The 25,712-nt window shown below is 35.4% G+C and overlaps 2 protein-coding genes across 2 annotated transcripts in view; both read left to right on the plus strand.

Annotated features, from left to right (window-relative positions):
* The window catches only part of LOC107739084 (nuclear receptor ROR-alpha-like), a 292,374-nt gene extending 285,829 nt beyond the window's left edge, over nucleotides 1-6,545 (plus strand). The window contains 5 exon segments of the mRNA XM_016551077.1: nucleotides 21-153; nucleotides 1,915-2,022; nucleotides 4,088-4,198; nucleotides 4,345-4,457; nucleotides 5,680-6,545. Coding sequence (XP_016406563.1) covers nucleotides 21-153; nucleotides 1,915-2,022; nucleotides 4,088-4,198; nucleotides 4,345-4,457; nucleotides 5,680-5,844 — 630 coding nt within the window. The 3' untranslated portion in view covers nucleotides 5,845-6,545.
* A 721-nt stretch (nucleotides 6,546-7,266) lies between these two features.
* LOC107739105 (little elongation complex subunit 2-like) lies at nucleotides 7,267-24,876 on the plus strand. The gene is made up of 15 exons (XM_016551101.1): nucleotides 7,267-7,394; nucleotides 9,111-9,222; nucleotides 13,358-13,666; nucleotides 13,776-13,895; nucleotides 14,090-14,224; nucleotides 14,315-14,431; nucleotides 15,673-15,740; nucleotides 15,808-15,988; nucleotides 17,246-18,110; nucleotides 18,940-19,106; nucleotides 19,604-19,733; nucleotides 22,542-22,626; nucleotides 22,923-22,973; nucleotides 23,297-23,537; nucleotides 24,497-24,876. Exons 1-15 carry the CDS (start codon nucleotides 7,267-7,269, stop codon nucleotides 24,707-24,709), a joined length of 2,922 nt encoding a protein of 973 aa, XP_016406587.1. The 3' UTR covers nucleotides 24,710-24,876.
* The last annotated feature ends 836 nt before the right edge of the window (nucleotides 24,877-25,712 follow it).

Consider the following 25,712-nt stretch of genomic DNA (forward strand, 5'->3'; position numbering starts at 1 on the left):
TGTCTTTTGTTTCCCTTCAGCCCAGAGAAGTCATGTGGCAGTTGTGTGCCATTAAAATCACAGAGGCCATTCAGTATGTGGTGGAGTTTGCCAAGCGCATCGATGGCTTCATGGAGCTCTGTCAGAATGATCAGATAGTGCTTCTCAAAGCAGGTAAAGTGTGTGTTCACATCACCATCATCTGATCCCGGCTTAGTTTACAGGGCGTAAACACCACTAATTCCTTGCTGCATTGCCTGTGGCTACATTCGGATTAGCATACTGCTAGCAGTATATATAATGTGCACAGTATGCATTTGCAAAATTTGCAGTATACCACAGAAGCCCTTTTTTCACCAAGGGAATAAAAAAAAAAAAAAAGTAATTGTGGCTCTTCATTGCACAATTATGACATTTTTTTCTCACAATGCTGAGAATTTAGAATTGTGAGACATGAACACAGAATTGTGAGAGATAAACTCATAATTCTGGGGGAAAAAGGCAGAATTGCGAGATATAAACTCAGAATTTAGACTCTTTTTCATGCAATTCAGTTTACGACTTACGACTTATCTCGCAATACTGAATTTTTTCTCTGAATTTTGAGTTTACATCTCAGTTTTTTTTTTTTCGCGCAATGGAATAAACATTTTTTAAAAAGTAATTACGTCTTTTTATCTCACAATTCACTCTTTTTTTCTTGAAATTGTTAATTTCTCACAATTCAAACTTTTCTTCTCACAATTTTGTTTATATGTGTCAATAAAAATTTTTTTTTTCCTCAGAATTGCGAGAAACAAAATCCGAATTGTGAGATAAAAAGATGCAATTACCTTTTTTATTCACCAGGTGTGCTGAATGAACTGAAGGGAAAAAAAATTCTTGATTTTCCTGAAAAATATTAATTAAGGCATTTTAACATTTCAGCCGATGTCACACAGCAGGCCGTGCAGTGCTTCAGCCGAGTATCTCTTGTGTATACAGAAAAACTGTAATCGGGACAATCTGTCAGCTCTTTGAAAAATAAGGCATTATTGAGATGATATCCACCACTGCACACTATCTCCTCACAAAATAATGGACCAAAGTGCTCCATCACACTCACACCCCATCCCTGTCATGATCCCAACAGCTTTCAGTGTTTCTGTTTGTTCCAGGCCCGACCAAAATTATTAACAAAATACTGAGTGAGCTCTCTCTCCTGACATGACATTTTAAACCACCGCCATCTTTCTAAAGCTCCGTAATGGCTTCTATTACGTGGCTTTTATCCTCTAAGCCTGTGCTCACCAAAGCACTCCACTGTAGAATTACTGCTCCCACTCACAACAATAACAGAAACACACTTCACCTGAGACACACACACACACACACAGAGCACTGCTCAAAAAAATCTGATTGGTGAGTTAATAAAGCTGTTTTATGATACTGCTCCTCGTTACGATATGAACACACTGCTTATGGCCAGAAACATACTTTAAGCAAGTATGCAAATACTAACCTTATGCTTATTCTCATTATAGCACCCCTTGTGGCAGTGCTGAGAATGTAACATATAAACTGAAAAGAGCATTTACCTTCACATATTTCTGTTTTAGCTAATCTCGTTATGATATAAACACACTGCTTATGGCCAGAAACATTCTTCTAGCAAGTATGAAAATACTAACCTTATATGACAAACCTAGCATCAAATGTCTGTACCATTAAACCACGTGTTGTCATTCAGATAGCTAACTATAAATGTCGACAGCTTGGTAGAAGAAGACGGTTTACACTAATTCTCACTATTGCACCCCTTGTGGCAGTGCTGAGAATGCAACATGTATAAACTGTGAAAAATGCAGACAGAAGCTTTCGCCTTCACATATTTCTAAGCATACCTGTTTTTGATTATATAAAATCACATTTTGTTTCTCTTTCGCCTATGCGTAGGCTCTTTGGAGGTGGTGTTCGTCAGAATGTGCCGTGCCTTCGACCCTCAGAACAGCACAGTCTATTTCGACGGAAAGTATGCGGGGCCTGATGTCTTTAAGTCATTAGGTGAGTTACGAAAGCCGATTGCATTTGGTATGTGAAGTGGAAATTCTGTGTTTGGGATATCATATTGTGAGTGTTTTGCTTATTTGTGTTCTTTTTTGTTCTAACTGTCAACTAAGGCTTCATTTCACACATGGCAACAGCATTCAAATGCAGGCAGAACCCAACCAATTTGCCTAACTGCAAGAAACGTCAAAATTGTTTTGTACACACACCTGTATGCAGGATCCAAAAACTGCCAACGCAAATATATAAATAAAACTATATTACTTAAAAAAAACATGATGATAATTATTTCTATATAAATAATTATACACTTAACTAATTAACATTTAAATCAATATTGTAAATACAAAGAGGTAATATGAATGAATGAAATGCATTTTTTAAAATTAAATAAAATTGCAATTTTACTCGGATTTGGCACTTGAGTGTTAATTTTGGACGCTGTGTGTACGCAAGCAAATAAAGCCCACCAGGTCGGCACCAGCTTCTCATATCCGCCACACCTGGAGTTAAACTTTCCTCGCTGAGGATGCTGCTCAGGATTGCGGTACCTGTTGCGTATGGTGGGCGTCTGGAACTGCATAAGCAAGATTGAGTGTCTACCAGGAGTGTTTTATCAAACCCGCCATCCACGCAGCCGTAGCCTGGGCGTAGAATTTTCCTAGAGTAAGCAAATAGCATTTATGTTTGAATGCCGTGACATTAGTGAAATCTCTTCTCTGTCATTATGCACTCACATTGGAAACCCTTTGGACCTGAAAGCTGTCCAAATGCCAAAACAAACACACATATGAGAAATCTAGAGATAAATATGTCACAGCCTCCAAGACAACATTCAGTCATATCTCACATGGACATCCTCAGCCTTATATCTTATTCCTGTCATATATGAGGCACATTTAACAAGCCTGCATGAGTTCGCCAAGCTTAAACCTGTAGCTCTGAAACTGGTATGAAAACTACTCAACACACAAATTATTTAGCATTTTTCAATGTTTAATTTCCAATATCTAATTTATTTATGAGTCTGATATAGATTTGTGCATCTAAAACTCACATTATTACTTAATAGGCACTGTGTTCAACAATGTTTTCAAGCTGCAATCGATATAAAAGGCGAGATATGATTCTAAACAGGAAAATCATCTAAACTATATTTATTATTTATGTGTTTGAAACATAATGCAGCATGTGCGTATTAATTCATGCAAATACAGTGCAATCCTTTCTAAATATTGCTTGTCTGGTGTTTGTGTGTTTTAGCTTTAGTGTGATTCTTCCACATAATATGGAAATGTGTGAACAGGTGGTATTCAACACAACTTTGAATATTTTATTTAAATTATTTGCCATTTTTAATGCTTAATTTCTAGTATCTGATTTATTTACAAGTCTAATATAGATTTGTGCATCTAAGACCAACAATATTCAAGTTTTCCAGCTATGATTGATATAAAAATTTTAATTTCTTAAAATAATAAAATAAAAAAATGTAATGTTAAAATGTGTACTATTTATGTGTTTGAACGGGACTGCAAATGTTATATTCATGCAAATACAGTGCAATCCTTTCTAAATGTTACTATAGTGATGTTTTTTGTGTTTAGATTTAGTGCGATCTTTCCACGTTTGAAAATTATGGAATGTTGCTCTAGTCCTAATGCTTGCATTCAAAATGAAAGACAAAATTCGAGGGAACGGTGGTGCTTGGCTTGGAAAGTTTGAGAACTGCTGCTGTAGACTATCTCCCAGTGTTTGCGTGAGCTCTTGTGGCCTCTTGTGAGTCGTGGGTTTTATTTGGTGTTGTTAGTGACCCCAGTCATGGTTACGTAACCCCTCTCATTCGCCATAGCATGATTAGCCTGGAGGGGGAAAAATGTGGCGGGAAAAATCATTCTGTAATGCTAAAGGATTGTATTGTTTTTAACTCTGTGCCACCCCGACATCTCATGCTAAAAGATCAAGTGTCTACCCGACTCTGTCTGCTGCTCTGTCTCACCCGCCACCCTCTTTTTTTTTTTTCCCACTGACTTTTTCTTTCTCTCTGTCTCCACGGTGACAGGTTGTGACGACTTGATCAGCTCTGTCTTCGAGTTTGGGAAAAACTTGTGTTCTATGCACCTCTCTGAAGACGAGATCGCCCTGTTCTCCGCCTTCGTGTTGATGTCTGCAGGTGAGCCCGGCTCGGTGTTAAAGCATACCCATAAATTACCCACAATCCCTTGTTTACCTTCAAAACTATTTGTGACTAAAGGAGAAATGGTGTTGGGACAGCTCAGATTGTGTATGTGAAAGTATAACATCCCCGTGTGTTCTTAGATCGATCCTGGCTCCAGGAGAAGGTGAAGGTGGAGAAACTCCAGCAGAAGATCCAGCTGGCCCTCCAACATGTTCTACAGAAGAACCAGAGAGAGGACGGCATACTGACAAAGGTACTGGACACATAAGGAACAGGATATGATGTCATTAGATGTATCATCTATAATCTTATATATTATATTCTTTTATGTAATCCTCTGAATTTCTGTATTGTGTTATTTGAATAACTAATGTGTAAAATATTAAAAATTGTTAATATTTTCTAAATAAAATGATTGGCTGTTATGTTGCCATTATACCAAAGCAAATTATTGTATTTTTAAGTATTTTAGTATTTTGTATTTTTATACAAATTATTAAGTATTTATCTTGAAAATATTTACTTTGTTTACAATTTTACAGATAATTTTTCTGTCCAGTATTACAGTAAAATTATATGTATAAATCCAAAAAATAAATGAATAAACATATTTGTTTTTATTTCCTTCTGGTAAAAACTAGGGATGCAAATAGAATAAATGATGTATAATTAAATCTGTGTTATTTTAACATTATTTATAATATTGTAATAATAATAACAATTCTATATTTATTATTATAGAATGTATTACATTTTTGAAATGGCTTTTGTTTTTATATTTCCTGTTTTCTTTTTAATTTTAGTTTTAATAATTTTGTTGTGCTTTTGTCATTTTTATTAGTTTTATTGTTTTTTTTATATTTAGGTTTAATTTATTTTTATTCAATTTTAGTTTTTCAGTAAGTAACTAACTTCAGTTACTTGCCAAGTCAACATTTTTATTTTTCATCTAATATTTTTATTTATATTTATAGAAATAAAAATGTATTTTATTTTATTTCAGTTACTGAAAACAATTTTTTATAGTTTTAGTTAACAATAACCACACATAAGTCATTTTCAACTGGTCATTAGAATGCAAAATGAAATAATCATAATATTCAGTTTGTTAAGTGTGTTAAATAATATTGTGTTAAATTTGACAGTTGTGATAATACATTTTGGGGAAAAAAAGTAAATACTTTTTTTTTCTCTTTCTTGTAAATTCTCTGCAGAGACCCCCTGTTTAAAACCCTTGCATTATAGGGCCAGGGACATTTATTAAGAATGTCAATTGGATTAATTTGAATTTCGTATATGACTTCATCCACAAAGCTGTATTTGGTCTGGCGGCCGAAAGATTAGCTAATGTCATGTGAAAAACCTGGGACCATCTGTGTTGTGTCTGCAGATAGAGGCGCTGCCTTTTGCCTTTTGACCCAGAACCACAGGGTCCTTTCCATCAAATTAAAATCTCTCTCTCTCTCTTTCTGCAGTTAATATGCAGAGTCTCCACACTGCGAGCCCTGTGCAGCCGGCATACAGAAAAGCTGACGGCGTTCAAAGCAATATACCCAGACATTGTTCGCACCCACTTCCCCCCCTTGTACAAGGAGTTGTTCGGATCAGACTTTGAGCAGTCCATGCCCGTTGACGGGTAGCGCTTCCCCGCTCCCACCCCGCCCGGGAGAATTTACACCGTGGGGAATGTCAAGCATAAATCTGAGACACTTTAGCAGTGCCCTGCACATACACACACCTGGACGGACGACACACTGCACACACACACTTTTCCCCTTTTTTTTCTTTGTGATTTTTTATTTTTTTCGTGAGGGAGGAGGTAGTAGACTGGGTTTGACTCCAGTGGTTTATTTTTGGGGTTTGTTCCCTCCTTTTACTGACACAGGTGGGATTCGGAGCCCAGGGGAGAGGATAAGAAGATGAAGACACTTGTTTTTCCCGAACGCTCCCTCGCTCTCTTTCTCTCTCTGGCTGAACCTGAAGAGTCCACACATTCATTTTCGAGAACGGTCCCATGGCGATTTGTCACAATCAGCATAAATTGTTTCCAAAATGGAAAAACGAGTCCCGGAGAGCCCTTTCCAAGCCAAGGACATGAAATAAAAAGTTGCGATCAAGAAGTCGATTATCCGAACTGTTCCAGCAGTTGTTGTAGCATCAAAAAAGTCTACGTAGAAAAATACATTGTTAGCTCCTTCCGCTCTGTTTTTTCTTTTTCTTTTTTTGAGATGTCAAACCAGCACTGAATGAAGAAGAATACGAAGTGAGAGAGAAAGAGAGATATGGAGAAGGAGTGTGATGTAGAGTCAACACACAACATCACCTTTCTACGGACAATTGAAAAAAAAAAAAGAAGGAACAACGTAGAATTCTGGTAATTCTAGTCGCGATTGCTTTTAGCCGTCAGAGACTCCATCTACCATAGTTGCTTAGTGATATCGTTTAAGGCCATCTGCTATTAAGTCCCTCTCCGGAATGGTGTTAACGTAACGTAATGGTCCGACCACCAACATCAATGCAATGCAAGGGTCCATTCCACCTATTTTCTAACGTGTTACAGGGTATAAGATCATAAGTACAAACTATACAGGAAAAAAATGTTTATAGAATCTATTTTAAATAACTTGTATGATATTAGTAGCTAGACTATTCTTAATTGTGAAAAATTGATAAGGCACTTTTATTTGCACCTTTCTTTAATTTAAGACTTGTATATTTACCTAGTGATGTGTTGCATGTATAAATACCACGGTTATGGAGAACGAGTGCTGGAAACCCTAACGCTGCTGAGGGTGGGTGCGTGTTTGCGTGCGTGCGTGTTTGTGTATTTATTTGCGCGATGTGGAGGTTGATGCTGGGTAAAGGCAGATCACATGATCTGGGGGGAGGGTTGTAGGAAACACTCATTGTCCGCCACCTTTAAATGGGAAATATGGTAAAACATGTAGTTCTTGTTGTTTCGCCCTTGAATAACGTCCCATTGAGAAAACCTAAGCACACCGGGTCTAAAGGGCTGTTGAATGCAATCGGACCCTTTTTCCACACACGTCACATGCTGTTTAATGGTTCCACCTAGTGGTGGTGTGCCACATGACCGTGTGGAAAAGTTAGATCTGGTTTATGAACGGCTGATCTTCCTTAAACTGGCTCTTGTGAGGGTCTTTGCCCAGCAGCAACGCTCGTCGGGAATGTAAGAGTGGAAGAAAAGAGAAATATTCAAAGCCTTGTCTGGATGAAATCCTCTATTTTTATAACATTGTACAGTGCTTATGAAGCCTATGAAAGAAAAAGGGAAAGAACGAAGGATGATATAGCACTTAATCCTGCAATAATTAGAATCTGTGTGTTTTTTATTATTTTATTTTTTTTTTTGTCTTTTTCAAAGAACAAGACAATGGTAGTAATAGTGCTAGTTTTTGGAATACCTAACTGTTGTGTGTTGCGTGTGTTTGTACGTCTCTTGAATGTGCCATAGTGGTCTTTCCTGCTTTTTTGAGTCTGAAAAAAAATTGTTGTATTGTAACATTCCAGTAAAACTATGTTGTGGCGAATAGAAAATCCCAATATAATCCAGAAAAAAACTTCACCGATCACATCTACGACCTGCTAACTGACATTTTGAGAAACTTTGAGTAGATCTTGGTAGCTTCATGTAATTTGTTTTCCCCATGACACAAAGTATTTTCCTCAGGGAAGAGTCTGTCTAACTCAGTTCTGAAGCCGGTAGCTTAAACACGTTAGTCAGCTCTATGTTGCCTCTAAAGATCAATAAATTGATCTTGATGGCATGTTTGAGTCCAGATAAAAAATAACGCTTTTATGAAATATAGTGCACTACTATTGACAAAATATTAGTCTGTGCAATGCATTCCCAAGAAGTCCTGCTTATTACAATACATCATCAATCTGTGATTGACAATCCAGGTTCATAATTAGTTCTTTACACAGTAAATCAGCAGTTTGTGTACTACAAGGCTCAGGGAGAGTAATATTGAATAATAATTGATCAGGGATAATAATGAGGTCAGTTCCAAAACCTAGTGAGCTGCCTACCTGGACAGCATTTTAGCTGAGCTTCTGACACAAAATGTGTCTCAAAGCGGTGGAAAGTAAAAGTACTCCATTTTGGCCAAATTTTAAGGCAATCCCAGAATGTAATGCGACAAAATCTGTAAAAACGTTCTTTCATCATGGTGTAGGAGTCATAGATATGAATATATTTCATTCAATACTGAAAAGAATTGATAAATAATAGTTAAATCTTATTAAAAAGGTCATATTTACCCAAAGTGTATAGGCGAACTATTGTGCTTTTAGCATAGCAACATGCTAACATAAAACTCCATTGGAATCAATTGCAAGCAGAGACAACCCATATGTTACTCATAAGGAGAGCTATCTGTGTGACATACAGAGTTGTTGTCTATATAGATTGATACAAATCAGTCACTTAGAAGGTTTTATTTTGGAGGATGTTTCCTAGACAAGCAGACAGGAAGGCAGCTCACTAGAAACGGGACTGAACCCAAAACAACCTAGTAATGATGTTAAAGTACAAATGGGAACAAACACTCATCTGTTACCGTTCAGTGGTCCTATAGATAATTTTTTTTTAAAGCTAATTTTTCAACTTTCGCAATTTATGGGCTCATGTCCTTCCATGTTATTCACTAGCATGATTGCTGTCAAGTCAAAAGAAGACGGTAGGCCACTGGCTTTATCAAATCACCCAGTGAGCTCCAAGATCTAATTCCCGCAAATCCAACAAAGCAAGATATCAACCTCAAGCGTGCTACACTAATTTCCAGCTTTGTTTTTTTTTTCTGGATGGGGATTTGTTCTAATCGTCACTCATAATTGTTTGTCTATGTGCCAAATACCTCTTTACGATTTACTCCACCTTCAGACGTCCACGCGGGAGAATTGTCGCGCGTGACAAATACGGGTTTCTACAGGGTAACTGCTGTGGAGTCCCCTTGATGAACAAGCTTTGCTGTTTCCTGTCCAATGATCCTCAAGTCAGTTCTAACACCATAAAAGCTGTAGTAAAGTCGCGTTTTACCACTTTTTGCATGTTGTATTTTGTCAGTGTAGTTTGTATTAGACTTTTAAAGCAATATGCTATGGGATAGAACTTTATTTTTTCTAATACAAGCAAAGGTACTTAAACGCCTCCGGATCTGTGGTATTTTAGACGTGTAAAGGGAAAAGTCCTGCGTTTCTCTTATCGGTGGAAGATCCATACATTTTCCCTTGTAAATTGTTTAACGAAATTCTTTTTCAACCGTGGTTTCCTTTGTTTATCAATGTGAGAAGCAATATAGATCCGAATGTGGATGCGAGAGCGTGTACAAGCGGAAATGTGTGTGTTTGTGCTATTTGTAATGTTTGCTTAAGGTCAAACCCCCAGACAAGGCTTTAAAAGATCAGACGCAGCAGGGTGAGATGATGAATTGTATGTAAGAACGTAAGGTTTTTTTTTTCCCCCATGATGTAATGTTTTACGTAGCACTGAGCTTGAATCCCTTGGCGAGGCTGTACAAGCATGACACACTGCACCTCGACGTTAATTTCGATTAAAGTTATGCAAACGCAACAAGGCCTATGCACTCACATTTGAACGAAAGTCACATTTACCGATATATTTTTTTTCTCAATTCCGATGACGTGTCATGTTTGCGACAGCATTCAAGCTGAAGGTTAAAGTGTTACTAAGATTTACGTCAATCATTTTCCTAGCGTTATCTATCCAAAAGCACAGCTGACGCGTTATTAAAAGTGAACTATGTTTAGATAATATACGAAACGAAAAGTCTTTAGCCATAATCAAATGTCAAGCAATAATATATAGTATGTTATGATTCATTTTGTGCATAGGCTTTGAACATCTGCATGTAAAAAAATTTTCTTATTTATCACGTTTAATTTTTTTTCGCTTTGGGTTTTTTCGCTCTCTGATTGTCATTTTGTTTGTTTGTTTGTTTTATTTGTTTATTGACTAGTTCTGTTCCCGGGTGGAGAACTACGAACGTCAAATGGCCTGTAAACTGTACAGCTATGTTTCCCTGTCCTCCTTTCGGCTTTTAATTCACGATATTTAATGTTCTATCGATCACATGTATAAAAGTAACTTTGTAACTTCTGTCTGTATAGGTAAGAAGAAAATACTTCTATTAAGACCTGCTCAGTGCAAATATTTATCTGTTTTATCAGACACATCATGCTGTACAATATCTCTGTTTTGAGTATACTTCTCTCTTTTAGACTTAGTTCGATTAGCGGTAGGGTGTGCGGACATTAATTTTTGTGTTATACTGACGTGTGGTGCTAGGTAAGTTACTTTTGTGAACAAAAATTATGGATTCATAGACTAGGCCACCCTCTTAGTCAATTCATTTCACTGAGTATTGATGCATTATTGATATTAGGACTTGATAAATAATAATAATGATAATAACGATAAAGATAATGATAGTGGTAAATTTACTTTCGAATACCCAGCAAGTACCTGTATCAGTGTGCTAGTCTTGGGATGCGGCTTGTTTCCTTCCCACTTTTAAGATTAGGCTATTAGCAAGTATCAGCTAAGTAAATCTCTATTAAACGTCGCAATTTTGAATTTTTCGCAACAACGATGATTGTTCATGCTTTAAAAAATGGAAAAAAGCAGCAGTATTGTGTTTCTTTTTGATTGTTTCGAAACTGTAGCTGAAGGAGTTTCTAATCCAGTGCTTATTTTCTGCTGGAAGGACTTTAAACACACGTTAAAGTACCGGATTGTCTGCCGCTATTTGGCTCCCTCCATTTTTTTTTTGTTGATTCTACCTTCTGTTTTTTAAAAATGCGCTTTGTAAACATTTTTTTTTCTATCCTAAATCCACTCACACTTACATATACACACAATGGTTAAGTGATATAAATTGTACAGGACAAAGGTGGTTGTACAAAGTTTTGTCGAAACTTCCTGTTTTTATCTTTGTAGCAAGGCAGAATCTACTTGCAATAATACATAGCAAACTACACTGAGTGCCTCTCGGTGGCACAGGATGCAGAAACTCTATTCGTCCGTTTTGTTTTCACATACTCAAATGACTGTGTTTGCACACGTAGGTGAATTCTGTCTTGTGTTACTGACTTTTCATTGGCCGTCTTTTGAGGCATTTCATGTTTGTTTATAGCCATGGAAACAGCATTTTCTTGTCTCTGTGATGTCCTGTATTTTCTGAGATTCTCAGATGCTACTTTTTCTTTTCCTCCGAACAACTTCATGTTGGTTATGGGACATTGCATCCAGTCAGTTGCACCCTGGTTGGATGTTAAACACAAACCCCATTTGGATATTTGCAGAGACAAACTGGCGGACAATAGACAATCCACTCCGTGTTCTCCCTGTTGTTTCCTGCCAATTAGGTTTTAAGTTGACGAATATGAAACAAAATGACTAATGCAATGTATTTTAAGTGTTCATATGTGTATGTTAACTGATGCATACTACACTTCTATTTCTTGTTGAGCTGAAGGGGAGGGCACAAGGGCTGGGGCAGGATGGGTTGGATTTTGCTGCTGCTTACCGGCAGGGGGGACAAAAGCAGAGAACGGTTTGCGGTTGTCACATATTTTTACGTCACATGTTTGCTACTGATCTTAAAATGGGGACAGTCGATCATGTACCTTTTTATTCAGCTCTTTGGAACTCTCTTTAGGAGATAGTCTCTTCTCAATAGTGGTTTTGCTCCTTCTGTTTGTCTGATTCTTAAATATGAAAATAAGTATTTTGATTCATTTTGTAAATACCGCTGTAAAGAAAAATAAGAAATTTAATGTTGTCTTTTAAATACTTTTCATTCTAATATGAATGTTGTTATATTGTACTTAGAAACTGTACCTTTAATATTACCTTTATTAAAAGTGCATTGGACACATCGATTTTAGATGTGCTTTATGTGCTGTTATCCCATAATAAAATTTACCGCTTGTAATGGGCTCTTATTCAGTGTGTGTCATACTTCTTTATGTAGTTCATGGTAGAAGTAATTTCCACAAAACCTTCAGAGATGGAAGTGGAGGAACAGAACAACATTTAAAAGAAAACTTCAAAACTTACAGACACTAATGTTACATTTGATGGAGTGGAAGCCATTACCTTTTTTTCGGAGAAGCAGTAGGCATTAAATGTGTTAAATATAAAGAAAATATGAGATACGTACATGTGGACTCAAATAGTTTGAAATGGGTTGCAAAGTTTACTTAACTCCAACAATATCATAATAAAAGTCTGTGCTATTTCTAAAGATTAATTCAACAAGAATGGCCTATAAAATTAACCATGGTTTTCTTGAGAATACCATAGTCACGGTTATTTTTTTGTATATTATCGAGTGAACAAACCTAACCCTGATAGCACATATACATCACGGAGACGTCTATTTGGCGTCTGCATTTACATCTGCAAAACGTATTTTTAAGAGTGTTTGCTCATCTGCAATACGTCTATAGGACGTTTCCTATCAGATGTCAAATAGACGTTTAGAAGATGTCTTTAAGATGTTTATGATTTATAAAGTATGTTGTTTCATTTTTACATAAATATATCTGGTGGAACATTATTTTACCAATATTTTGACATTTTATTTTCAGAAAAGTAGTTTGAAACATTAAAGTAGACAATTTACTTGCATGTAATATGCTTTTTATGTGTATAAAATCACTTTTGTAAATTTAATTTAATGTGGACACCAAATGTATTAATATAATATATATATATAATATGTGTGTGTCTGTGTGTATAATATTTTTTATTTTGAGTGGATGTTCACATAGACAATGCCACAAAAGTCCCATTTTCTATCCCAATGAAGTAAAAAAAAAAATCTAAAGGTTATTTTTTTTCTGTCTAAAATAACAAAAGACTACAAGAGGGTTAAAGGAACACTCCACTATTTTTGAAAATAGGCTCATTTAGATGCTAACGGTCTAATCAGATTCAATGATCTATGCTAAGCTACAGCTAAAAGTGCTACCGCCAGACCCGGAGATCGGCTGAATGGATTCGAAAACGGTAAAACTCAACTGTTTAACTCTAGGGGAGTTGGAAAATGAGCCTATTTTCAAAATTAGTGGAGTGTTCCTTTTAAATGATGGTATGTTATTGAGATTTTTAATTGTTTTCTTCAAAGCTCTGATACAAAGTCTGAGGAGACGGGTGAGAAAAAGCCAGATGGATCCTCATCCGAAGCAAAGACTGTTAAGTGTAATGAAGATGCAGATGTCAGTAACATCCTTGCATCAGATGAGCCCTCGTCTGAATGCAAACCAACCAAAGCCAAACCTGTGAAGAGAACTGCGACTCCAGCGTTCCCTGAGCCCCTAGTGCCCTACCCCTGCTTTTCCACTCTCAATGCAAAGAATCGCAAGCTATATCTCAACATGCTCATCCACAAGAATTATTCCAGAGCTTCCAAGGTAGACCATCTCTCGTCCTGATCGCCTGCTTTAATAGTAAGGCAGTTTTGATTGAGGTACATGGATGAAGGCTGTTTTCATGTGTTTCATATTGTCTCTCATTTCAAAGTGTTTGTTGGAGCTGGTGAAGAACGAGGTAACAGAGTTTATGAAATACCTGCAAGATGTTTCTAGAGCATGTGCTGATGGGTACAACTATATGCCACCATGCAGCACACGCTACACTGAGGTAGTATTTTTTTCTTGTCTTTTTTATTTTATTTATTTATTTATTTTTTACTATTCAAATGTTTTTACAAAATCCATTGTTGTTTTTAATTACATTTTGTATTATTTGATTTTAATTAAATAATAAAAATATATATTTTTAATAAAATAATTTATTTCATTTATTTAATTGATTTTGTATGTTTTCCCCAACAGGAATATTTTGCAGCCTGTTTGGAACATGTGAAGAGTTACCCACAGGTTTACAGCATTCAAGAGATTACTAGCCTAACCAGTGTAAAGTTTGTGGGTGAAATATCTCTCAACTTTGAGAAACAGCTTCTTGCTATGGTACTTATTTTTCTATATTTATTTTCTTTGATCTTAAATGTGTGATATACTGATGCTTGATATATCTATCTCTACTGTCTTTCTCCTCAGGGTAAAATAGACATGCTAGACACAAAAGTGATACCAGAAAACACCCAGCTTGCTGTAGACTATGAGACTGTGTCAAATGTGATTCCTCCTGCTAAAAAAGCAACTTTAGGACACACTGTAAGTAGCCTGTATGTTAGCGTGTGTGTTAGTGTGTGTTTCTGTCCATTTTTGTGGTTTGTGGTCTTTATATGGATAAATATCACAAAAGGGTAATTTTTCACCCCAAAATGAAAATTGGCAATTATGCACATTTTTTACTTAAATTCTTATTTTGCATTTTTATTTAAATGCTTAATTGAGTTAAATTCAGTACAAGTACTACCATGAATAAATACTATTATGTACCATTCAATTATTAGTAGTAGTAGCAGTAGTAGTATAATATCATTGCTGTAATGACAATTGGGAGAAAGAAACTTGCTGAATTGCCATGTAAATAATGTCATAATGATGCAATACAAATATATTAATATTACTCTAACAAAAAATATGAATCATGTTAAATAGGTATTCTGCAGGTCTTAAAAGGTCTAATTTGCTCTTCTACAAGATAAGGCCTTGAAAGGTCCTGAATCTGAGCAAAAAGCCTTAAATTGTTAAAGTCATGGCATTTAATGTTGCATGGACTTTGAAGAAAAAAACATGAATATCTTCCTCAGTATTTTTGTTTTGTTTTTCAATACAAATATCTAAACATTCTTAAATCAAGATGCATTTACTTGAGATGCAGAAGATATTAAGTCTTGTTTTCTGAGAAATTGAATAAAATTAATTGAACTTATGTTTAAAACAAGAATAAATATGTCGTTTTGCTTCTCAAGTAAAATCTTGGTTCAAGAATCTTTAGACATTTGCACTGGAAAACAAGAAACAAATACTGATGAAGAACATCAGAAGGTACAGTAAAAGTTATTTTCAAATTCTAGTGGTTGGGGGCAGAGCTGTTTTTTAGCACATTTTTTGTAAAATGAATTAAAAAATAATGGAGATGTGTAGTTCTATTTTCAAGCATTGTTAATACAAGACATGTTTAGAGAACATTGACATGTTCCATTCAATTTAATAATTTCTTTACATGGTCGTAAACCTGCAGAAAATATTTATTTTGAAAACATTTTTGTTTTTACGGGTAAAAAAGGACCCAGTGAGCGAGTTTCACAAATGTACCTAACTTCTAGCATTTACAGCAGTGTCGTCTCTGTCTTGCAAAATGTGACTTTAACCACTAGGGGGCACTGCTGCATTTGGTTTGAATTACCGCTCTCATATGTTTGATTCTTATGTATGTATGTATGTATAATTCTTATTAATATAAATATAATACTTGTGTTAATCCTGATGTTTGTTCATTTCTGCAGGTCATCAGCAATGACAGTAATGCGGAAAAACTCTGCGCTACTTATGAGCCACAAGTGTGTTTATCGTTGTAGATCATAAGATTGTAATCCTGTCCATAGTCTCACATGATGAATGTTGTGGTTGTTCTCAGGCAGCAGTCAGAGTAAGACGGCGTACATCGATCCTTCTCTGCTGAAGACAGAGATGAGCTGGAGAGAGAGGAGTCTGCTGTTTCATGAAGAGAGCATGAAGCTGGCATTCAAGAAGACTGTATCACGTCCTGTGTTTTTCCTCACTTCAGAAGAGCTCCCTGTTAAAATGGAGCCTCCTCCTGAGGTAAGATGTTTATCACGGTAAGAAGACCTAACAACAGACAAATATATTGTAGATGAATTAATAAATTATTAATAATTAATTAATTACTAATTAATTATTGTAATTATTGGCTCCTTTTTTCCCCTTTTTTTATTAAAATCACTTTCATAAAGAACTTATTATTTTTTACTTGTAAGTAGTTTTATATAAAAAAAAACATGCAAGCTCAAAACCAGAAATTGTTTCTGCCAAATTGGATAGTAAGTTGTTAAAATATATAATATATTTAATAATTAGTATAGCAATAATAACTATTATACTATATTATATAATTTTAGATTACAAATTGTTATATACATATATATATATATATATTAGTATATATGAGTCCTTGGCCATTAACTATTATACTATATTATATAATTTTATATTACAAATTGTTATATATATATATATATGAGTCCTTAGCCATCTTCAAGAAACGACTAAAAACACATCTGTTCCATCTTTATTTGACCCTCTAACTCTAGCACTCTCTATTCTATTTTAATTCTACTTTATCTACTTTTAGGCTAACCGAGACTTGTCATTTGCATTGTTGCTCTTTTGTTAGTTTTGATTGCTTCTATTGTCCTCATTTGTAAGTCGCTTTGGATAAAAACGTCTGCAAAATGTAAATATATATATACACAATGTGATTATAATTCATTACAAAATTCTAATAATGTAGTATTACTTTATATATCTGTTTATTGTTGTATTATTAAACAGAAATGCTCAAAAGATTGGAATAAATAATTTTTTTTATGTGCATATTATTAGCATATTAGAATGATTTCTGAAGGATCATGTGACACTAAAGACTGGAGTAATGCTGAAAATTCAACTTGAATCACAGGAATAAATTACATTTTAAAATTAAAAATAGAAGAATATTTCTATTCTTTTAAATTGTAATAATATTTTACTATATTACTATTTTTATTTTTGATCAGGTAAATGCAGGCTTGCTGAGCATAAGAGACTTTTAAAAATCCCTCAATTATTCCAAATGTTTGACCAGTAGTGTATATATAAAGAGATTCATAAATAAATGTGTGAATTAAAAAATGTAAAAATTATGTGTGTGTCTGTGTTTATTACATTTTAGATTATATTGTACGACAATTTTATATTAGATATCTGCTAAATAAATAAATATAAAGTAAACCTAAATAACTGTGAGTTGAAAAAAACATTTCAAATATAAACATTGTAAATAATATTCACTCTGCCCAGGACAAGATGTCCAGGAGTGTGTTTGCATTTGATGATGTTGGTATGGATTTTGGGACTGATCTAACAGACCTGGAGTCATTTGGGGAGTCGTACAAGCCCAGTAAGAAAGTGAAGGAACAGAATGAACCAAAAACAGCTTCTACAAATCCAACCGCATCTCCATCTCAATTTACCCCAAGCCCCAAGAACCCAACAGACTCTTTAGGTACAACAAAACACACCTCGACATCTCAAGACGCTCCCACAGAACCCCTTGAGTTGACCGTGGCTAAGGTCCAAGGAGAGACCGACTCTTTGGCTGACGGAGGAAACGGTACGCTGAATGAAAGTGCCATTTCAGAGAAGGAAAGTGTGATTGAAGATTCAAAAGAGAAGATAGAAACGTCTTCTGCTCAGTGTCCTCCCACCAAGCGGCCCAGACATATGATGGAAGATAAGACGGACCAGGATTTGGATTCTGATGAAGAACGACTAGTCATAGATGACATTCTCTCCCCACAGAGACCTCAGACCCTGGTGACACCAGCAGAGGTGTCCTCCCCCCAAGCACCCGACCCAGTCACGCCAGGACCCACAATCCCTCTGGGCAAAGGAACAAAGAAAGGCATCAAAAGACCCAGAATATCCGGCGAGTGCGATCAGCTCGGACAGATTTTGCGGATGCAGGACGCCATGCTGAAATCCACTCCCAGCAAGAACCAGGAGCCTGTGAAGCCACATGTCCCGGAAGACAAACCTCCAGAAGCTAAAACCCATTCACTGGTCAAGCAGTGTGTGACCTCATATCTGGAGTCCAGAGAGGGACAGGGAGAGGACGCCACACTGCCTGCTGACGTTCCTGTGCTGCTAGCCACTCAAAGAAAACGTTAGTGCTCAAAACACCCTCTCAGAGGCAAAGGCTACGTTTAGTGTGGCCACAGTCATGCTCGGGTTATATTTTTGTGAAGTTATTCAAATGTACTTTTAAATATGGCCCATATCAGATACTCATTAACAAGGTGATGCTCTAAAACCTAGCCATATCCATAAACTTCTAGAAATGAAGGCAATGGAAATACACCTGATGTGTGAAGTCCATTTTACTATATTTTACTATAAGTCTATCAAAATATATAATATATTTTAATAATTATTTACATTATTATTTACATTTTAGGTTTAAATATTCAAATAATACTTAAATGTATTTAATAATTAAAAATACATTTATTTTTTTCAGTAACTGTAACAAAAGTCTTTGTATGATCATATTTAATTATCATTGAAGCACAAAAAGTGTCACACAAAAAACATGCAATAATAACAATAAATTGGCACAAAAATAACAATAAATTGGCACAAAAATAACATATGTTAACAAATATTTACTTGCGGTATATAGATTAGAATAATGTAACAAATGTATATGCAAGATTACGTCTAATACATTTTGTGCCCGGTTTATTATGTATGGATAGAAAGAATGTAATTATTTTCAAATCTCAGTTTTTTTCTGTTCACGCTGTCATTCAAAAAAAAAAACATCTGTGTCACATGTAAGGCAAAAAACAAAATAATGCTAGCATTTAATAATATTAATATGATCTACAGGGGCTGTATTTTATTTTGTTTATTTATTTATTCTTTTTTGCATTAAGTCCATTTATTTTAGTCAAAGTTTCTTATACAGAAATCTTTATCCATCTATCTCGCAGGTCTTCTAAAGGAGGATCTTCAGGTCAGTGCTGAGGATGAGATGGACTACGATCCTCCAGCAGAGGGCAGCGTTCTGTACAAACTCTACAGCCTGCTGGATGTTCTGCTCATGGTGCGCAGCAGTGTGGACATCGCTCACCCCAGACACGACAAAGACACCTTCAGGGTGAGCTGGACACATGCTAATACACAAACACAATGCTCCTTTTGTGAAAATGTTGATTATTTTGGCCCTAGTTGAAGGATACGCCCCAAAAGTCAAGGTTGAGAGATTCCAAACAACATCAGACTCGTCAGTTCTTGTGTAAACAATCACAGTGCATCTTATTATAATTATTAGTTATCATCGTCTGTGATTTTTAGCAGCTCTTTATTGGATTTGAGTCAGTATGTCAATATGCCAAGCATTAATCTTTATATTTTAACCAGGGTTGAGTAATGTTCACCACTCCCTTTCTTTAAACAGTCTGCTTTCCTGTGCGGTGCCGTAGAGTTGAGTTTTAAATCTCATCAATGTATTAACCAATTCTTTCCAGTCAGTGGTTCTCAACTTTCTGCCCTGAAAAAAGCAGCACAGGATTTACTCTTCTGCATCTGTTTATGGAAAACAGTGACTCATAACTGCCGTTTGAGTGGGTAATCATTGAATCTGCTCTCATCCAGGCCGTTCCGGTGCATGTTTTACCCAAGCTGGAGTATCAGCTGTGCTACGGAGCCGAGAATCTGACCCACACAGAGGTTTGTCAGCTGTGGGCCGAGAAACTTCTGCACTCCAGCACCGTGTCCTTCATAAGTAAGAGACCTGATGAAAAATGTTTGCTTTCTCTTTAGCTGTCATGAACGGTTATGCATTTTGATAGTGAATCTGCTGTAATTCTGTCATGAATCTGTTTGATCAAATCAGATTCACCTGACCTAAAGAAAATATGTAGTGTGAGAGTATTTAAAAAAGATCATATTCACCTGTAGAAAAGAAAATATGTAGTATTACAGCGTTAAAAAAGCAATGGGCTTTTAATAAGAATCAGTTTGGTTCATGAATTCATAAATAATTGAACTGATTTAATGATTTGTTTGCATTACCAAATCATATTAAACATTTTTGCATCAAGCTTTAAAATGTTGTAGTAAAAATATATGTAGATAAAAAATGTATGAATCACTTCAATACTAATTCAACTAATTTGATTTGATAATGCAAACAAATCATTGAATCAAAGTATTTTTCGTCCTTGAAAATGTAGTAAAAATATATGTAGATAAAAAATTGATGAATCAATTCCTAACTGCTTCAGCGATTCATTTGCATTATCAAATTAAAGCATTTTTCATGCTTGTTATATTGGTATAATTTGTATAAATCATTTTATCTTAATTAAATACTACAATTTTACAGTATTTTACTTCTTGTTTGAATCTAGTTTTTGCTAAAAATGCATAGTTTTCACGTGACGTCACACCCTTACAGGAAATGTTGCGGCGGGTGCTGTATATGGATTGCTAATGGCCAAAACTTGCATTTTGTTCACATATCTTTGTTTTATTCTTTTGAGAGGTGATCTAAATATTTTTTTGGATTGGAACAGATAGAAAATTGACGGGCTTCTGCTGCAGTCGAGCCAGTTACGTGACCTGATCAAAAGAAACACACACACAAAAAAAAAAAAACTTTTTTTACGTAATTTAAGTGAAAATAACAAATTTCCATCAAGTATAATATAAAGTTGTTGTTGTTTTTTTTTAAATGAATGAATGAAGCAAATTCAAACAGAAGTATCCATATTGTATTTGGAGTGGTAGTTTTAGTAACAAGGGGAGTCAGCACAAAAGTGAACTTCCCGCAAACTCCCAGCATGCCTCTCTCATGATGCATGACTCACTGTTTTGAGTCAGGGTTGCCATAGCTACTAACATTTCAACTTTGAAAGGGCTGCAGAAGAATGCAATCGCATGTGTGACACATCGGTGTGGGTGGAGGGCTACTTAGGTTTCACCATTATGAGAGAAAGAGGGAAGGAGACTGCTGAAGTTTGAAGAATTTGGTCAAAATAAAAGTGTTTTTATCCATTTTTTGGAAGCCTATATAACACTGACAGTGGTTTTAAGAATGCCCACAATGTGCCTGACAGCAGTCTGTGCCTGCAGGTGAAAAGAATCACAGAAGAATGCAGAATAACCTCGCTCTCGGCGTATGGTTTGCTTTAGAGATTCTTCTAGGCTTAAAGGAATCTAGTCTTTTCTTTGGGTCTAGTCCAGGATCCAGCCCTGCTGATAACAGAACGGGCTGGTATCTTCACAGCCATGAGTCTGGACATATTTTCGCAAGGTTTAAGAAGACTTGAGCTGAGCAGTTTACTGAGGCAGATTATTGCAATAAGTCGTAAGACAATATAAGCACAAATTTATATTTTATTTCAAAATGACTTCTGTTGTCTTTGAAATCTGGTTAATGTGTTCTGCTGAATGTACCGACAAGCAGTTATGGTAAACTAAAATATACTTTCATGTAATTTTTATTTCAATATATTTGTAATTAAACATTTATAATGATGAAGTTGCAAATTAGTACATTTAAAATATATTGACTTTAAATGTAATATCAATAAACACACTACAGTTAGATTTGAAGTGCACTTTCCATACAATTAAGCAAACCTTTTCTTAATACAAGAAGCAGTGATTACGTTTTATTCTGTCATCCTCAAGTCTCTAATGCTCAACTATGCTGCATTTAATTCAGTAAAATGACAGTAAAAACAGTAATGTGGACATTTTTACAATGTAAAAATAGCTCTTTTCTATTTGAATATATATATATATATATATAAATATTCCTGTTATGCAAAGCTGCATCATTACGCCAGTCTTCTATGTCACATGGTCCAAAAATAAAAAAAAATTTTAGTGTGAAAGTTTGAAATCTTTTGCAACTTTAAAAGTGTATTTGCTGTCACTTTTTGATTAATTTAGCGCATCCAAACTGAATAAAAGTATTAATTTCTTTAAAAAAAAGATTTTTTTTTTCCTTTTTTCATTTATTAATTTATAGTTATAACCTGTTCCAATTGTTGTTCGTCCTCTCTGGATTTTGAAGAATAATTGGTGAAATGTCATCATGTCCTCTGTTTCAGTATAGTTTTGTGTTCTTTGGCCTAAAGCAGTGTTTCCCATACACAGATGAACAAGTATGGGTGTGGAGATAATTTTCTTCTGGCATGAACTCAGAATGACACCCTCAGTATGAAAAGGGCAGAGATACAGCAGACAGACACAACGTGTGAACAATTATTGCAACATTCACAACATTTCTCACAGCCTCAGTTTGTATTGCAGGTCAATGCGTGTCCTTATGCACCACATGTTGACACTGATTTAGATGTTCTTCAGATTGTGAGCTGGTTTATGGCTCTGCAGACTTTAACTTCTTTAGCTATTGACTGTTAAATAGAAATGTAGCCTAACCAACACTACGGAAAATGAATGGAAGTATTATCAGATGAGATTAAAGACTTACAAAAAAATAAAATGAGCAGTCTACCTGTGGTAGTATGTCCATTTAAAGGCTAGTTGTTCAGAAACTGTTTGACATTTGTGTGTGTAGGTCGCATCAATGCACACACATCAGAAGTGGCGCAGATGCAGAATTTGCCCGACGACTGGATTCAGAACGTTACCTGTGACTTCAAGTGAGTGAAGCTCTATATAAATCTTTTTTTTTTAAATCCTAACCGTGATTTGAGCGTTTTACCCTGTTGTTATTTTATTATATAATGTCTACATGTTTGACCAATTTTCACAGATTCTCATCTGAAATATTGTAATAATATATTAATTTATAATTATTTATATATTTTTTTATAATTTATATTATTGTTTATTAATTTTAAAATGTATTTATATTTTCAATATTAATTTATATTAGTATTATATCTCTTGTGTCAATTTTTAATGTAATTTAATGTGATTCAATATTTATTTCCAGGCCAACTAGATGTTTAAACACCCTCTACCACTTATTGAAAAAAGTCTCATCGTGAGTTCCTTTCACTTTTTAGATCTATTTAAAGTTGTTACTTTACCCTTAGCAAGATTTCCATTTCCTAATGTGAAATCAGTCTTTCAATCAGTCTTTAAAAGTTTGTAATTCTGCATATTAAGCTAGGATATGTGAAAGCATTTTAACATTAAAAATGACATGCATCAGCTTCAGGTATTGAGCCTGTATTTCAATATTTGCAAGGATGTGACCATCATTTTGTTTGCATTAGAAAGCTTGTGTCATCAACTACAAATTTCCTTTCAGCCGTCACTGTGCTGTTTTTTTTTTATAAAAATTTCTTTTAACACCTGCCCCAGATTACAGGAAGGACGATACCTCTTAGTCCACAAACCTCGTGAGGGTTTCGTGACCATCTTTAAAGCTAGCGATGAGACCAAGGCTGCTCGCAATGTGTACCACCTGCAGAACGCGCACTGCGGACCCCCAGCTGTGACTCCAGGGATTCCCTGGGTTCCCCTGGACCCCTCACATGTCCTGCCATTTCACCAAAAACACGTCAGACCACCCTGCACCTTCCCCCCACGTCCACCCCCTCAGGTATGACCATATTTTCACTTTGAAATGTAGCCCCAAGTGTGGAGCATGTGTGCTGCGGACATGTTGAATCATGGTGCTTATTTGGGAAATTTGGGTTTGAATTTAGCCTGCAACTTTCCTTTATGCAGTATTTCCAGAGTTAGTGTGGTGTATTGGGTTATAAGATTTGGTGATTTGAGTCTTGTTTCAAAGTTATTTTCAGAGAGATGCACCATATATTTGCATACACACACTCACAGCCAACATAAACAGTCAGAGTGGACACTTTTTCATGATGTCTCAATAACATTCCTGCACAGTTACCACACCCATTCTGTCTAACAGGACTATCTGTCATGCTATGAATCTGTTTGAGTAACAGTTGATGGTGAAAAAAGGTACTTATCTTTAATAGTATCTATCTTTTATTTCTTTTCATTTCGAAGTTGTTTCTGAGTTATCATAGTGATTACCATAGCAAACACTGCTCATACTTGCAAAACTTACTTAAAGTAAATTTAGATTGTGGATGTTCTGTAATTCACTGGTCTGAGGCTGTTGCGACTGGGATATGTGTCAGGACAGGTCGTAAAGAGATCAAACCCATCCTACTTCACACTTTGTAATACTCTTACATCATCGCGTTGGTCCCGAATGAAGCACTGCCTGAGGAAACATGACGCTTATAATTTCAAAACGTACGCCAGAACCTGGGATGTGTGTCGTTTGTAAACCATTGAGCTCCGTGCTCACACTGTCCTGTGGTGACATGCCTACTGTATGCATGTCCTAAAGCATGCTGGGACATTGGACGTGGATTTACAACTCAAGAGATCTCTGTAATTCTCCAGTTCATGGCCATCTACTATTGGGATTTAAAACAACAACCTTAAGTCTACTTGGATAAACTAGTAACATAGATACTACTATCCAAATGGTTTTATGTCATAATTTATTAAGTATACTTTATTCTCATACAGCCAAAAGCTGGAACAGGACCTAAGCAACGCCAGGGAAAAAACGCGGTCAGACCACCACAAGCAGCCAATCAGAATCAGTCGACAAAGAAGAAGCGTAAAAAAGACACAAGAAACAAACATAAACAGGCATGGGTGGACAACATGAGAGTCACGCTGATGAAAGACATGCAAAAAAGCCAAACCAGTGAAGGTGGAAAGGATGGAAAACCTTGATCATTTTTTTTGGTGTGAAAACCAATTTATGTTATGTTTAAAAGCACTTACTATTAGTATGTACATATTTTGTGTAATATAAATTTGTTGTACATTTTGAAACAATCCTTATCAAATAAGAATCGAGTTTACATTTAAAAAAAGTATCCTATTTTGTATTATTTTGTCAGCAGTAAATAAAAAATAAATTGCTTAATATAAAATCTAATATAATTATTGTTGCACATATTTATCAGTAGCTATGTTTCCATCCAAATTTGCAAATTTAACTTATGCAGAAATAAGAATATTGCATAATGTGCATCAAGGAATTTATTGAGCGCAAAAGTTTTCATCTTGGCATTTCCATTCAGAGTTTTTTGTAACTTTTTTTTTTTTTTTAAGCGATATCGCAAAATTCGCATTAAAGTAAGTGGATGAAAACGTAACTATTGACATCCTGATGTGTTTTCTAACAGTATTTTTGGGCAGTTTTGTCTCAACTCCGAGAGAAAGATGTGGGTGTGTCTGAATCGTAAGAGACCCACCCTACAGTATATTCTAATTTGCATGCTATCCACACTAAATATAATGCAAGCTTAGAATTAGTCCATCCTTACAGAAGGCAATGTTAAAAACAGTACAGCCAAAGCTGTCTAGACTGGTGGATAGATGTTCTCCAGTGGATTTTCGAAGTGTGCCTTTCAGCTGATATTGAGTAAAACCTATTGTGCAACTAAAGAGGAGGAATGTGTCATGGTTCACTTTTCAGTTGAAGACAGTGCCAAGGACTGTACCACAAAGGCTGCCACAGCAGTTTTAAAGATATATTAACCAAAAACTGAAGTAATCGTAACATTTAAGGTAACGGATTTAGCGAAATGCTAATGCTTACATACAGTGTCTTTTAAACATTTATTTAAAACTCTGTTCTTTATGTGTAGATTCTTGTAATTCTTAACTTTAAAATGATGTGAACTCACATGAGATGAAGACCTTAGATTTAAAAAAAAAAAAAAAGTGG

The sequence above is a fragment of the Sinocyclocheilus rhinocerous genome, unplaced genomic scaffold, assembly GCF_001515625.1.
Source record: "Sinocyclocheilus rhinocerous isolate Xijiao unplaced genomic scaffold, SAMN03320098_v1.1 scaffold675, whole genome shotgun sequence".
Lineage (NCBI taxonomy): Eukaryota > Metazoa > Chordata > Actinopteri > Cypriniformes > Cyprinidae > Sinocyclocheilus > Sinocyclocheilus rhinocerous.

Excerpts from the sequence above, each read along its gene's own strand:
- LOC107739105 (XM_016551101.1), top strand. The coding sequence starts at position 7,267 with ATGGTTCCACCTAGTGGTGGTGTGCCACATGACCGTGTGGAAAAGTTA. Across the intron at positions 7,395-9,110 it reads CAGCAACGCTCGTCGGGAAT|ACGTCCACGCGGGAGAATTG; the intron begins GTAAGAGTGGAA and ends CTCCACCTTCAG. Across the intron at positions 15,741-15,807 it reads CCACAAGTGTGTTTATCGTT|CAGTCAGAGTAAGACGGCGT; the intron begins GTAGATCATAAG and ends GTTCTCAGGCAG.